General features: G+C 52.7%; 11 protein-coding genes across 11 annotated transcripts; 5 read left to right on the forward strand and 6 right to left on the reverse strand.

The window, feature by feature from the left end:
• Positions 1–18: 18 nt before the first annotated feature.
• On the reverse strand, positions 19–1,237 carry BKA58DRAFT_388880 (proteasome subunit beta type-3). Its single transcript, XM_046170696.1, has 4 exons — positions 1,098–1,237; positions 1,033–1,051; positions 532–983; positions 19–483 (listed from the first exon to the last, which is right to left on the reverse strand). Exons 1-4 carry the CDS (start codon positions 1,098–1,100, stop codon positions 340–342), a joined length of 618 nt encoding a protein of 205 aa, XP_046023581.1. The 5' UTR covers positions 1,101–1,237; the 3' UTR covers positions 19–339.
• A 135-nt stretch (positions 1,238–1,372) lies between these two features.
• Positions 1,373–2,008, forward strand: BKA58DRAFT_403757 (uncharacterized protein; the record flags this gene model as incomplete). The annotated part of the gene is made up of 1 exon (XM_046171806.1): positions 1,373–2,008. One exon carries the CDS (start codon positions 1,373–1,375, stop codon positions 2,006–2,008), a length of 636 nt encoding a protein of 211 aa, XP_046023582.1.
• Positions 2,009–2,204: 196 nt separating this feature from the next.
• Positions 2,205–3,670, reverse strand: BKA58DRAFT_214557 (uncharacterized protein). Its single transcript, XM_046166120.1, has 2 exons — positions 3,337–3,670; positions 2,205–3,160 (listed from the first exon to the last, which is right to left on the reverse strand). The coding sequence occupies exons 1-2, from the start codon at positions 3,430–3,432 to the stop codon at positions 2,285–2,287; spliced, it is 972 nt and encodes a 323-aa protein (XP_046023583.1). The 5' UTR covers positions 3,433–3,670; the 3' UTR covers positions 2,205–2,284.
• Positions 3,671–4,289: 619 nt separating this feature from the next.
• On the forward strand, positions 4,290–5,522 carry BKA58DRAFT_214528 (proteasome subunit alpha type-3). Its single transcript, XM_046166118.1, has 3 exons — positions 4,290–4,375; positions 4,431–4,982; positions 5,032–5,522. The coding sequence occupies exons 1-3, from the start codon at positions 4,373–4,375 to the stop codon at positions 5,347–5,349; spliced, it is 873 nt and encodes a 290-aa protein (XP_046023584.1). The 5' UTR covers positions 4,290–4,372; the 3' UTR covers positions 5,350–5,522.
• BKA58DRAFT_214536 (histidine phosphatase superfamily) lies at positions 5,348–6,656 on the forward strand. Its single transcript, XM_046166119.1, has 2 exons — positions 5,348–5,935; positions 6,002–6,656. Exons 1-2 carry the CDS (start codon positions 5,695–5,697, stop codon positions 6,523–6,525), a joined length of 765 nt encoding a protein of 254 aa, XP_046023585.1. The 5' UTR covers positions 5,348–5,694; the 3' UTR covers positions 6,526–6,656.
• BKA58DRAFT_342581 (uncharacterized protein) lies at positions 6,643–7,939 on the reverse strand (the record flags this gene model as incomplete). Its single annotated transcript, XM_046168369.1, has 2 exons — positions 6,643–7,290; positions 7,371–7,939. 2 exons carry the CDS (start codon positions 7,937–7,939, stop codon positions 6,864–6,866), a joined length of 996 nt encoding a protein of 331 aa, XP_046023586.1. The 3' UTR covers positions 6,643–6,863.
• A 246-nt stretch (positions 7,940–8,185) lies between these two features.
• BKA58DRAFT_342582 (adenylate kinase isoenzyme 1) lies at positions 8,186–9,364 on the forward strand. The gene is made up of 4 exons (XM_046168370.1): positions 8,186–8,327; positions 8,392–8,565; positions 8,612–8,930; positions 8,980–9,364. The coding sequence occupies exons 1-4, from the start codon at positions 8,196–8,198 to the stop codon at positions 9,324–9,326; spliced, it is 972 nt and encodes a 323-aa protein (XP_046023587.1). The 5' UTR covers positions 8,186–8,195; the 3' UTR covers positions 9,327–9,364.
• BKA58DRAFT_430784 (uncharacterized protein) lies at positions 9,365–11,042 on the reverse strand. Its single transcript, XM_046173071.1, has 2 exons — positions 10,649–11,042; positions 9,365–10,578 (listed from the first exon to the last, which is right to left on the reverse strand). Exons 1-2 carry the CDS (start codon positions 10,863–10,865, stop codon positions 9,485–9,487), a joined length of 1,311 nt encoding a protein of 436 aa, XP_046023588.1. The 5' UTR covers positions 10,866–11,042; the 3' UTR covers positions 9,365–9,484.
• Positions 11,023–12,032, reverse strand: BKA58DRAFT_214599 (uncharacterized protein). Its single transcript, XM_046166121.1, has 2 exons — positions 11,661–12,032; positions 11,023–11,607 (listed from the first exon to the last, which is right to left on the reverse strand). Exons 1-2 carry the CDS (start codon positions 11,912–11,914, stop codon positions 11,181–11,183), a joined length of 681 nt encoding a protein of 226 aa, XP_046023589.1. The 5' UTR covers positions 11,915–12,032; the 3' UTR covers positions 11,023–11,180.
• Positions 11,780–12,929, forward strand: BKA58DRAFT_388889 (phosphatidylethanolamine-binding protein). The gene is made up of 3 exons (XM_046170697.1): positions 11,780–12,305; positions 12,355–12,426; positions 12,476–12,929. The coding sequence occupies exons 1-3, from the start codon at positions 12,152–12,154 to the stop codon at positions 12,832–12,834; spliced, it is 585 nt and encodes a 194-aa protein (XP_046023590.1). The 5' UTR covers positions 11,780–12,151; the 3' UTR covers positions 12,835–12,929.
• Positions 12,930–12,986: 57 nt separating this feature from the next.
• Positions 12,987–13,454, reverse strand: BKA58DRAFT_460850 (uncharacterized protein; the record flags this gene model as incomplete). The annotated part of the gene is made up of 2 exons (XM_046174778.1): positions 12,987–13,162; positions 13,223–13,454. The coding sequence occupies 2 exons, from the start codon at positions 13,452–13,454 to the stop codon at positions 12,987–12,989; spliced, it is 408 nt and encodes a 135-aa protein (XP_046023591.1).
• Between the last annotated feature and the right edge of the window lie 114 nt (positions 13,455–13,568).

Here is a 13,568-nt window from a genome sequence, read left to right on the forward strand (position 1 = left end):
CATCTAGGGAACAACCTTGGAACAGTGTCACATACATTAGGTAGATCCAGTTCAACTGGTAGTCCAATGTTGCGCACTGTTACCTTCGGGCTTCCAAGCTCGAGGAAGGAGCTGCACCATGGATAATTATCTGTGGACTTGGAGATGCTTTGATTCAGAAGCCAAGTCTAGCCGTCTGCTGTTCAGATTGGCGTATTTGGGGTGCTTCCGCGTACGTATCATAAGATGGTTTGGTTATTCCCATTATTCTGTCACAGCCTGGAGGCAGACCTCCGGCGCTCTGTAGCATTCCTCATAGCTCATAAACATGATTGTATGCCACCTCACGCATACACCATCTCAGTCCTGCCTGCCCTTGAGTAACCGCTTTGTGACCTTGTCCTTCTCAATGATGTATACGTGTGCGCCCCAACCTGAAAGTGCGTCTCGATCGACAGCGTTAAGCAACGCCTGTGAGATTGTCTCGAAAAGGTCCTCAGGGCCCTGTCATGATGTCAGCCTAGCCCAATATCGCGTACTGGTATAACTCACTAGATCAGGCTCCCACAGCCCCTCACATGTACCGAACAGCTGATCGCTGGCTGTTCCGCTAACAATGAAGTCCTTCGCAAAGTCGATGCACCCAATACTGTCGAACCCGCAGATGAATGGCTTCCCGCTTGTCTGGTTGATACCGGCGATTACGGGGCTGATGAAGTAGGGTCCGAAGCGCTTCTCGTACAGACTTGAGCTGACGAGGTTCGCCATGGTCTGGGGGCTAATGTTGCGCTCTTCGCGGAGGCGGTACATGTTGACCTTGTAGCGGAACAGGTCTGATACGGTGGATACGTCGGTGGCGAGACCGGTGAGACCTAGGAAGACGTCGCCGTACTGGAAGATCTTGGGGAAGTTGTTGGACACGGTGAGGGCTTGCATGCCGAGACGCAGGTCGCATGCGATGGCTACGCAGTCCTTGCCCACCATGGCCACGCAGGCACCACCGTCTATCAAATCGTTAGAAGAGCATGCTGAGTGGTTTCGGTGGAGGCGTACTTATTGAGAATGGTGACGACTGTTGCGATTAGCTATGGACAACAAGTTGACTGCGGGCAGCTTACCATGGCTGTGTATGTGATGTGGAATGGCCCTCGATTGGCAACTACAGTAACAGACGGGGACGTAGAGCTCTCCGGTGTATGTGGGAAACCGTGGTGTTGTAGGTGCTTGTGATGTACTCACCTGGGCAGGCAGCTCACAGTGTTACGCGGAGGCGCGAGCTCCCCGGGCCGCCCTGGACACTCGTACCTAGCTCGAAACCGCGTTCTTGGCACCGAACTTTTGAGATGCACCAACAGACACGCCCATACCAATCGCAACGCACGAGATACCCACCATGAGCGCCCAAAAGTCTGTCGAAATTGCGAAATCGCTGCCGCCGCGGTTACTGCGCTTCTTCCAAAAATACCCGCCACCATCGCTTTTCCCCAGTCTCTCATCTCAACTCACATCACCGACTTCACACGCAACCCCAAGCACAATATCGACAACCCCACCGACCGACCCCAATGCTTCCGTGATCGAGACATCCGCGCCAGAGGCAATCGCAAGGCCCGCAAATGCGCCCTCAAATTCAAACATACCGCCAGAAGCACACGACCTGCCCTACCCAAATCCATTTCTCCCACACAAGAACTTCGCGACCGGACGATGGCATTCCCCCGCGTATGGTCTACGGAAACAAGCCGATCTTGTCAAGCTCGCCTCAGAACACGGCGTTGTCGATCTACTGCCATGGACCGTCAAGAAGCCTGGCGAGAAGGAAAGGCGGAGGGTAGAAAGAGGATTGCAAGTCAAGGGCACAGGCGAGGGACAGAAGGTCAAGGGAAAGCTTTGGGAGCGAACACTAAAGGGACGCTTGGAGATGAGGAGACAGGCTATGCTGAACATGCCAGCTTTGATCCAGGAATGGAAGCAGAAGGGACACGGAAGAGGTTGGAAGAAGTGGCCGAGTGGAAAGGCGAAGAAATAAACCTTCCCACTCAAATGTACCATATTATGAACGCTGTTCTCTTCAGTCGTGTATCAAAGTTCAGACATGGCTTAATTGGTGTATCACAAAGTAGTGATGTCTGGGTATCCTACTGACTGAACTATCTCATCCTCGACAGATCTCCCACGTTAATGTTCGTACGTACAACTAGTTCTGGGTATAATGTAGGAAATTCGATATGCACAAATGCATCCACACGTATAATGATCCCTCCTGGGCTATCCTTGGAGGAGCCCAGCATAACGAGACGATGCCTCACATGACCATTTCCTCGTCGCCATAACCACCCTGCAGGCCGTATTCTCGCGCATATGCATATGCTCCGTAAGTGTTCTCCATATCCGCTACGCTGCCCACGTTCTTCTGCCAGAGGCCGTTGCTGCTAGTGTTGTTGTAGACTGGATCGGTGGCCTGGTTGTACTTGTTCGACTCCTTCAACGCATTCTCGCCTCTGCATGAATCTTCATACTCGCGCCTAGCCATCATCTCGTAGCCTGATGCCATGTATGGTTCAGCGCTTGCTGCCGCCATGCTCTGATCCAACTGCTGCTGGTGTTGCTGGATAGCCTCTTGCTGGGCGGACTCCGCCTGTTGCCTCTCATATCTCAGCTTAGCCATGGCTTCCTCCTGTGCGAGACTGGTGGGTGGCCAATCGTAAAGCTGCCGGGACATGTTGTAATCCACGCCTGCCGGATGTCCTTGACGCCCTGATGGAGGAGATATACGCCAGAGCTCGAGGAGACGTAGCCGCTGATCGTCGTCTGCATTCTGGAAGAGATCAATCTGGGAAGGGAATAGAAGAGAAGGGTCAATGCTGTTCCTCAACAGTACGGCGGCGAGGTCCGAAGATTCGATGTGTGTCTTCAAGGCTGGTTCGGAGGTACTGCGGGTAGGTATATGGTATGAGTGAGTGTAGTGTTGAGAAGCGTAGACGATCTGCTTGGGAGCCTCTTCTTGCTGTTGCTGTTGTTGCACTGGTTGTTCTTGTTGCATCTGTGGTTGCATGGGTTGTGGGGTGTTTTGAGACAAGTTCATGTTGGCTGAGAACAGCCGAGTAAGCTCATCTTGTTGCATGTTTGCGTCTTCTGCTGCTTTCCCCTGAACGTTGATGCCCGTAGAGATTGTGCCGCACTATGACGTGATGTTAGTGTTTGCAAGCGGCGAAGACGAACACCTAATACACGGAAAGAACTGGACAGGTCTGCTGCCTACATCAAGTTGGAAACATGCAAAGCAGGTAACCTAACCTCAAAATAGGCTCCAGGGTGTTCAGTTCTTTTCCTTAGAAGAGATGCGAACGAGCTTACATTTGCGCAGGAAATGTTCTGGGAAAAGGCGTAAGGACTGAATGAGATGGGCGTGTCGTGAGTGCAGTCGCAGTGGTGCAGGAGCATGGGCTGCATGTCCACTAGGGTCTCAACAGCAAGCGGATGAGGGGCAAGTTCTGAAAAACGGAAGGTTCAAGTAATGTATTAGGCGGGGAGTCGACGAGGGCAGGTACCGCGATGGAGTATATCGTTGAAGGGTCTTGTAGACTCGAGATCAGATTTCGCCGCTGGCTAGTATATGGAAACTTGGAATCGTAGTTGTCCGCGCTTGCGTTGGGCGCTGACGACAATCGGTGGGGATAACAAAGGGTGCCTTTGTGAGTCAAAAACAAACAGAGAGACGTATTCAAATATACTTGAACCAAGCCAGCAGTGAAGAGGGGGCAAGAAGAAAATTAGCAACAGCGTGATGGTGGTTCTTTATGTACCGTTGAGTATAGCGTGCTGTCGGGGTCATGCGTGTAGGCGGGATGATTCTCATAATTTTGTCGCCCACATCCAATTAGTGACGATGCTGAAACCCAACCTGTCCGGCTAGTCTGCTGGCAGCCAATGATGTGTCTTGAGAGCTTGCAAATAGTGGTCGATTTGGGACGACAACTCATCAAATGTGTATGGGCGTATGCACTTTTGAATGTGAGGTGCGGGCAATTGGAGGCCCAGACGGAAGAAGCCGGGACAGCAGGCAGCGAACACACCAGTAGAGCGCCAGCGACGAGGGGGCGGATCGCACCAACAGGTCTGGACGAAGCAAGGAGATTCGAGAGTTACAGTGCTCGCGACTTGCTGTTCATCGGCGTCCGCGGGTTGATGCCTCTAGGTGTCGGCCTTGGCGCGCACGCGCGCTAGTGAGCTACCTGGAGCTTGCGCAGATACACCATTGCCTAGAATCATCAACGCCGAGACACACGATTCCCAACCTTTGATAATACCGTAATCGTTTCCCTAGAATCTGCGGTCCGTTTGATCGCTCGGAACACACAAAGCGCCCTTCTCAGTCCCCACACCGCCCACCATGGTAAACACCCCACCGTAACAGTTGAAGCACCCCAGTCGATCTAACCATGGCGTAGACGTCAATAGGTACAGGTTACGACCTGTCCAACTCGGTCTTCTCGCCCGACGGTCGAAACTTCCAGGTCGAATACGCGGTCAAGGCAGTAGAGAATGGTGGCACAGCGGTCGGCATCAAGTGTAAGGACGGCGTCGTACTCGCTCTGGAGAAGCTCGTCAGCAGCAAGTTGCTCAAGCCCGGCGCGAACAAGCGGATAGCAACTGTGGACCGCAACATGGGCATTGTATCTTCCGGTCTCCTCCCCGACGGTCGCCACTTCGTCTCCCGCGCCCGCGATGAAGCAGCCCAATGGCGGCAGCTTTACAAGGCACCCATCCCCTCCTCGTCTCTCGCCGACCGCATGGGAAGCTATGCTCAAGCGTATACCCTCTACTCGAGTGTCCGTCCTTTCGGTATAACCGCCATTCTTGCAGGCTGGGACTCCGAGGCCGAGCTACCAGTAGATGGTCAAGTTGGTTCAGGGCCTGCCGTTGGCTCAGGAGGCAAGAAAGACGGCGCAAAGCATGGTGGGCCATCGCTCTACATGATTGAGCCTAGCGGTCTATACTGGGTACGGAGACCCTTTTGACCTAAACATGTCCAACAACTAACGTGTACAGGGCTACTACGGTGCCGCTACAGGCAAGGGCCGCCAGGTCGCCAAGTCAGAGCTCGAGAAGCTCAATCTCTCCGAGGGCAATATATCACTAGAGGAGGGTGTCAAGGAGGCAGCACGCATCATCTACGTCGCACACGATGACAACAAGGACAAGGAGTTCGAGCTTGAGATGACATGGATCAGCAGTCTCGACGGTCCTACCAAGGGCAGGCACGAGGAAGTGCCCAAGGACATCCGGGAAGAAGCTGAGAAGCTGGCAAAGAAGGCGCTGGAGGGAGACGACGACGATGACGAGGAGGAAGAGAAAATGGAAGAGTAGACGACGACTGCATGACGCCACGTAGACGGTCTACATGCATAACGAGCGGCTCTCACTGCCTTTCACGATCAATGAACAACATTTGCGAAAGTCAAGCACTAGCACTATCACTTCTTGTTCGGCCCGCTTCTCAAGCTTGCTTCGTCGCTCCTGCCAATTCTGGATTGACAGTTGACTGCGTCATCGACGATTCCAGATTCGCCATGCAGGTACATCCGCCCCACTAGCGCGTCACCTGCAATCCGATTTTGAAAACCATTCAACAATTCCATCCATAAGTATCTTACGTCACGCGTCTGTCCTACATCCAAATACACTCTTCTTATCCAATTGCAATATACCATCATGCCACCCACACTCATACTCATTCGCCACGCTCAGGCACAACACAATGCCACCAGCGACTGGTCTATCAGGGACCCTCCACTTACTGAGCTGGGCGAGCAGCAATGTCGCGAGCTACACGAGAGTCTGAAAGAGAGCAAGATCGGCAATGATGTTGAACTTGTTGTTGTCAGCGCTCAAAGGCGGACGCTGCAGACTGCCACTATCGGACTGGACTGGCTTATCAAGAAGGGTACCAAGGGTAAGATTAATGTCGCAGAGCAAGACATCCCGTGTACAAGTAACTCAATACTGATACGCATCATAGTCATCCCCGACGCGAACTGGCAAGAAAACGCAGACAAGCCGTGTGACACTGGAACACCCATCGACGAGATCTCCAAGGAATTTCCCCAGTACGACTTCTCCGTCGTCGACCCTTCGTTCCCAGACAAGACAACTGGCGGATCCAAGAACCCATACGCTTTCACCGAAAAGGCTATCCTAGCACGTGGACAGAGGTGTCTCAAGGATCTCTACTCCCGTCCCGAGAAGGTCATTGCGGTCGTCTCGCATTCAGGTTTCCTGCGCACGGGTGTATGCAATCGCATGTTCTTCAACGCTGACTGGCGTGTCTTTGAGTTCGACGAGGAGGAGATGAAGAAGAACCCTGGGTTCTTTGTTCTGAAGGAGAGTGAGGAGACGGAGAAGAAGGGCGGAGGTATGGGTCGTAGTGATGTTGGTGTCTTTGGTATCGTACCCGGTGACTTCCCGCCTGAGGTTGAGGAGGAGATCGCTACGAATAAGGCGCAGGTCGACGATGAGGCTACCAAGCAGAACCCGAATGCTTGAGCTGGGTAATTTGTAGCTAATTCTGAGAGCGGTGTTTTGCTGGACTATATGGCGGTGGGAATTTGCGATCACTTAGAGGATAGACAGTGCGTAGACAATAGAATTTGGTGAACGTCAATGAAGACCATCAGTCTTATATCTAGTAGTTTGGTCTGATTATATTGGATGCCTTCGTATGCATGAGCTGAGCATGATGCTCTTATGCAACAAGGAGTGGCACATAGAGCGCCCACATCAGGCCCCTCGGAATACCTGTTCAATCCCCCAAGCTTTTCTTTGACCGACCTTCTCAACACCCGGTATGGCCATATTTTCGGGAACCGTCCTTATCGACCCGTCTAGGAAGGTGGGAAATAGGGTCGGTACTGTGCATGCCTCCCTTCATACGCTTCTCTGAACCCAGACATGGCCGCTTCTTCCGTCGCCCCTGTAATCGCAAGACCGATAGCCTGCCCGAAAAGCAGATGCAATTCCCTCCTTGCAGAAACTAGTGCGCGGTTGTGACTATGACACCAACGATCAACGTAGGAACGCTGAAAATGAACCTTGACGATATGGAGACCTAACTGGCGTTGGGCAAACGGTCGTGGGACCACAGTCGGGCCCGTCGCTTGCCTTGGAAATGCTAATCGACGAAAGTGAAGCAGAGGTGCAATCCATTTCTCCCGCAGGCTGAGGTTTCCATTGACATGAGGAAGATATACCCAGACCTCAAGCTCGCGTAGGCCAGTAAGCTTCTTCGAAGCGGCTTCGCAAGCTCGCTGCCTAGAGGTGAACATGATGTTAGCTACTTTGCGTGTATCATCTTTGGAAACTTCCAAGCGTATCTCTATCACCGTGCTTACCAACTTTGATGGTGATTCTCTTGCCAAACTAGGTTCACGGTCTTGTGTGGATCTCCATAAGTGCGGTAGTGGAGATGTAACTTCGTGATGCTTCCCAAGTGAACGGCAGAGGCGTGTTTGAAGAAATTTACCATGCGCTTTGGCGCATCAAACACGAAGACTGTGTTCTGATAGAGGAGCTTTGCTGTCTCCGTATAGATGTGTTTGCAGACAAGACTTAGAGCACATAGCGAGCCTGGCCAGTTCGTTCCGAGACCTTGAACAGCGTTGTATTTCCCAAGTAACCTTGAGAAGCGGACCACGATAGCAAGAGTAGCGTTTGTCTCAGGAGTAGGCGCAGGAGTTATACTCTTTTTAGCAATCACATTTGATAACAACTTGACAGTCTGTGGCTTTCGCTGAGTGAATTGTGATCCTTTGCTGGCGATCTCACAGCGACGCTCCGAGTCGAAGTAGTAGCCGTATATTTGGTTTCTGATCTCACCGGGTAATGCAAGGAAGCCGCGTATTTTCTTTGGCGTCGACCCTCTCGGCTTGTGAGCGCGGGAGAAGAGACTGGCACCAGTCATGACCGCCGGGCTGACAAGCTTAGAAGCTTGTAAGACAATGTGTTGCTGTGCTAGTGAATTAGCCGGAAATATTGATTAGCAAGTATCAAGATGCCACCGAGCTGGTGATAGTCAGTGTCGATAACAATGGAGGTGGAGCCTGGGTGCCTGGGCCCTGATATCGTACGTGGACGCTAGTCGTATTTGGACTAGTAATCAGAGCAACTGCGGGCAGCCACGACAGTCGCCCCTGCTGCATACCGCCATGTTAACCATCATGTCTTCGCTAATCTCGCGCCAACGTATCCTCCTTCGCCAGCCTCAATTTCTCGCAACTCGCGCCTTCTCCTCCTCCAGGATAAACGCATCTCGCCTCCGTCAACCAGGCGAACCAACCGGCCCAAACGAAGTAAGTAGAGATTACACAAAATGCATGCGAAACATAAACTGACCTCTTATCTCCACCTCTGCAGCCTCCGACACACATTCGAACACCTCCCTCGAAATCCCCACTCAAAGTCTGGCCCATCCTCGCGATACTGGGATTAGGCACATACCTGTTCAACGCGATAATTGATCAGCGAAAAGGCGAGGGATACCAACCCAAAGGACCAATCCAGGGACATTCCCCCAGCGGCAAAGGACAAGTGAAGCCTTCGCATCCCCACTAGAAAGATGCCTGCCATTGAAAAGACTGCCGCGGGCTCGCGCGAGTCTCCCCGCTGGTCCAGCGACGAAGTGACCGTCCTTTTCGTCCTTGGTGGCCCCGGTGCCGGAAAGGGCACGCAATGTACGAAGCTCGTCAGTGACTATGGTTTCAAGCATCTCTCTGCTGGTGATCTGCTGCGCGAAGAGCAGAACCGCGAGGGCAGCGAGTTCGGCGAGATGATCAAGACGTACATCAAGGAAGGCACTATTGTACCTATGGAGGTCACCGTTCAGCTGTTGGAGAACGCCATGGAGGCCAGCATGGAGAGCGGAGAGAACCACGGAAAGTTGTTCCTGATTGATGGTATGATGACCCATATAGCAATTCTCCAGTTCACTATCTAACATGGTAGGTTTCCCGCGCAAACTCGACCAAGCCCATGCCTTCGAGCGCTCCGTCTGCCCTTCCAAGTTCACCATCTTCTTCGAATGCTCCGAAGCTGTCATGGAGAAGCGACTCCTCGTTCGCGGCGAGACATCCGGACGCGCTGACGACAACCTCGAGAGTATCAAGAAGCGCTTCAGGACATTCGTGGAGACAAGCATGCCTGTGGTCAATGAGTTTGAGTCGCAGGATAGGGTTGTCAAGATCAACGCGGAGCAGGAGCCTGACCAGGTCTACCGGGATGTCGTGGAGAAGCTCAAGCAGCGTGGCGTGAAGCCCATCAACATCACCTTTGTGCAGACACAGGCTTCATAGTCTATAGGGAGACGCCCAAGAATCAATATATCTGAATTGCATTGTCTATCATGCAGCTCGAGGGCTGCTGTTCATGAACCTGAAAAGCCTCATAATGCATCCGTCCCAAGCCGACCCCTTTTGAAAGAAAGAAACGCGCACCAAGACGGCGTAACCACTTAGTCCATATCGTCATCAATGGCCCTCTGCTGCTTCCTCTGTCCACCCCTTCCGCCGAACCGCGACGCCATGTCGGCCTTCTGGTCGGCCTTGTTTGCTTCCTCCTCCTTCTCCTGCACGAACCTCTGCTTCTCCTGCTGGATGACCTGCAGAACACCCTGCAGACTGTTTCGCCACAAATCTAACCTTGAGGCTACCTCCCTCCACTGGTTGTCGCCAAAGACGCGGTATGTTGAGCGGTGGATCAGGAAGGTCTGGTTGAGCTGGCTGAGCTTGCCCTCGACAAGACCAGCGCGGATCACGTCAATGACCCACATCTCGACGTCTTCGGATGGTACTTGTAGTGTCTTTGCAATCCTCTCGTAAGGTAGCGACCTGGCTTGGCCCGCTGAAGCAGCCATGGACGCAAGGGTGAGGAGGCGCATCTTACGGTTCAAGGCACCGGCGTCAAGGCCGGACTCCTCAACCCAACCATCGTGCTCGTCCTTGAAGTCGTTGTAGTCATCCAGGAGATCGGAGTTGAAGATTTCAAGGAGCTGGAAGTATATGGGGTCGGAGTTACGGAGGGCCTGGATCGAGTCGAGATCGGTGAGATCTTGGAAATCGAAATGGGTTGGGTGTGTGAGGGCCGACTTGAGGGCGCGAAGAGAGAGCTCGCGAGCCTCTGGGGACGAAGCCTGCTCTGAAGGGAATGTCCTGAGTGCGCGTAGCAGATATGTGTATGCCTGCTCCTCCTCGCCTGCGTCCGACGCGACGTCGCTCACAGCAAGGTAGAGCTTGCGCGCATCCTCCTCCCCAGTCTTCCATGCGGCTATCCAGCTGTCGAGCTGCTTCAGTTGTGGTCGCAGTGTCTCGAAGTTTGATGTGGCGCGAATGACACGGAGAATGGCCAGGAGCACGTGGTAGCGCGTCTCGCTGTCCGGCTGGGTGGTGTTGAAGATGGTGCTGAGGATCGAGAGCGCAAGACCACCACCGTTCTGGGGCGAGGAGGAGATGGGCGTGCTCAGGTTCTGGCACATCTTGGGAATGAAAATGGAGACATTTGGCGACTGGTTTACGAGGTGGATGAGCAGGTTGTAGGCCGCAATAAACTCTGCGCACTCAGTGTTAGCCAGGTGTTTTCTCCATCAGAACGACCTCTCGAGTCATTGCTGGAGCCGTACCCTTCTCTGGCGCCTGGTTCAGCGCCTGGCTGCCGACGACGAGCTTCTTGAGCACATCGTCCTTCTTGTTCTCCTTGAGCAGGTCCGCGCTCTCGCCCTGAAGGTTGGCGCTCTCATCGCCCTGGGATTTTTTGAGGCTGTCGATGTATTGTGCGAACTCGTCGGTAAGCTCCTCGAAGGTGCCTTCGATGAGCAGCGTGGTCTTGGCGCCCGGCATGGTGAGAATAGTAGAGACTGGTATTGGGGCAGTGTATAGGCGGCGGGCGCAGGGGCGGGGCTGGTGGATTGTCGACAATGGGAGCGGCGTTGGTGGGATGCCAAGATTGGAGTTGGATTTTTGGGAAGTCGCTATCGATAGCCGCACAGACAAAACAACACCAACAGCCAGAACCACTTGCTACCTTGGAGGATGCCGAATTACTTAAGTTTACTATGTACAATTTCAAGTCCTTGGAAGCCTCACAAAGTTCAATTCGATATCTGTCACCGTCTTCAACGAAGCAGCACCTGGTCCTGAACGGTGTCATCAGCTCTAAGCCCGACCGCCTGAATTACAGCACTTACCATCATACAACGCAATCTCATAGTAGTCATCTTCAACTTCTGGATGTACAGCCACAAAAGACCTTTCTGTCAGCGCACTTCCATCTTTAATATCCAGGACGTTGTTATCCAAGATGAAGACCCCCCACTCTGCCAACTCTCCCTCAAGCACGTCGGTCGAACCCGGATGCAGTACATCGCTCATGTATAGGAGTTCGCTAGACTGATTTCGACCATGCAACACCACTTGCCGATCCCCGTCCTCGGCCGTATGAAGCTCCCACGTGTTCGTTGCATTATACTTCACGAGATAGAACCTGCTAGCGGCATCCTGGCTGTTGCTGAGCACGTAGCTGCGTATATTCAAAGAACTGACTGGCAGAGACACCCATTGGCTGTCCAGGGACGGATCGTCGCTGTGTTCGATAGTCAGCGACCCAATATAGAAGTTCAAAAAAGGTAGACGCACGATGAGGACCGCAACTGATATAATTGAGTATCCGGAGCTGGGACATCAAGCTGGGCTCGTCTATCAAGTGACGACGCCACAGCTATGTCAGACAAGCCTATAGCAAGAACAAGGAGGGACTTCATCCCGAGCTTTTGCACTAGAGAATTGCCTGCGAAGGATAGAAAGACACTCAAGTCAAGTGCCGATAACACGTATGTATAGTTTGCGGGGGCGACAGGGGTCGGAATGAAGGCCCCTTCAGCCTGCAACATTTCAGATTCGCTTAGACTCAAGCCTCATCTATGGATCTCCTGCCCTTCTTAATTTCTCTTGGCCTGTACTAAACATGTTGCAGAGCACCCGCATATCGATAGCATCGCTGGAGTGGATGCGCCAGACCACATCGTTCCGCAGTGGGGCCTTTATGGTGTTGTTCGTCGACTGCTTTCCAGAAATTCGCCATCTTCTGAGACTTTGATATCCATAATTTCTACTCAGAATCTGTCAAGATGAAGTTCACCACGATTGTATATTCGCTAGTCCTCGCTGCGTCGGCCACCGCGCAGACCACGCCTTCGGGCTTCACTCCGGCCACCAATGCAATGCTCGATGTCTACTACGGGACACAGTATATCAGTCCCGGCCTTATCGTCAAAAAGTCAAGTATGAGCATGATATGCAAAGAAAGATGAGCTATACTGATGTACAATAGCCACGGCAAAGGCCCCTGTCATTGGCCTCACCAACACAACACTCAGCGGAAAGTACCTGCTCGCAATGATCGGTATTTCCGCCATCATTCTTGCAAGATCCAACACACTGACATCCCTCAGACATTGATGTCACCCAAAACGGCCGTGCATCAACCGTCCTGCATGCCCTTCTGCAAGATTACACGCCATCCGGCACCAAGCAGAACGGCACATCGGTCCTCACCACGACAGCCACAACACCCTCATCGTACTTTGGTCCTGCGCCACCCGCTGGCGCGCCTCCCACTCATCGTTACGTATTCTTGCTGCATGAGCAGCCGGCAAACTTCGCGGTCCCGGCTGCGCATCAACAGGCTGTTAGCAGCCGGTTCGGCATTGACTGGCCAAAGTTCATCGTGGATGCTGGACTGAAAGCACCGATTGCTGGAAACTACTTGCAGGTGAAGAGTGGAGATAACACGAAGAGGTGGGAGGCTTAGGAAGAAGCTTGCTCTTCATTTCGAAGCGCAGCCAATTCCATTCAAAATGTACCTCCGTGTTAAATAGTCTGCAAATGCAACTCCAAGTCCCCAGCTCCCCTGAATTCAATGCCGAGCCCTTCTCTCTTTACTACCTGAAGTCCACACCCAAATCATACCGTACAGTTCAGATTATTGCCCAAAGTAGTCCGGAACACATCCAAAAGACACTGATGCGCGCGGTCCCCATCTTCACTCAGTATCTCGCTGCTGTCGATAACGTATGCGCCTGCCGGAACGACGATACCGTTGTAGTACACGACGGTATCCACAGTACGGGCTTTGCACGCTATGAATTCCAACAGTTAGTAGATGATTTTCAAATGATTGGATACGGCAAACTACTGACCTTCCTTCTCGTTCGACCACATCCACCCAATGCTGTACATGGTCTGATCGTAATGCAGAACGCTCTTCGTGGTATCGTATACAACCCGCCGTCTTCTCATGTTGTTTTCCGTCCAGGCTTCATCTGTGACGGCGTAGGCGAAGCAGCTGGAAGATGAGCGGCCGATTTTGTCGATGGCTGTTACGCTGTTGATGGTGGTTGCGAGGATGGCGATGAGACTTGCTTTGCGCATTGTGATGACTTTGCTTGTGGTTTCCTAGGTGGAAGTGGCTGGAGAGTTATGGAGGAGGAGTGTTTTGCAAGTCTTGTTGATATGATGGTTTGGTAAGGGGGCGGGTTGGTAGGG

This window comes from Alternaria rosae, assembly GCF_020736505.1.
Source record: "Alternaria rosae strain MPI-PUGE-AT-0040 chromosome Unknown BKA58scaffold_7, whole genome shotgun sequence".
NCBI lineage: Eukaryota > Fungi > Ascomycota > Dothideomycetes > Pleosporales > Pleosporaceae > Alternaria > Alternaria rosae.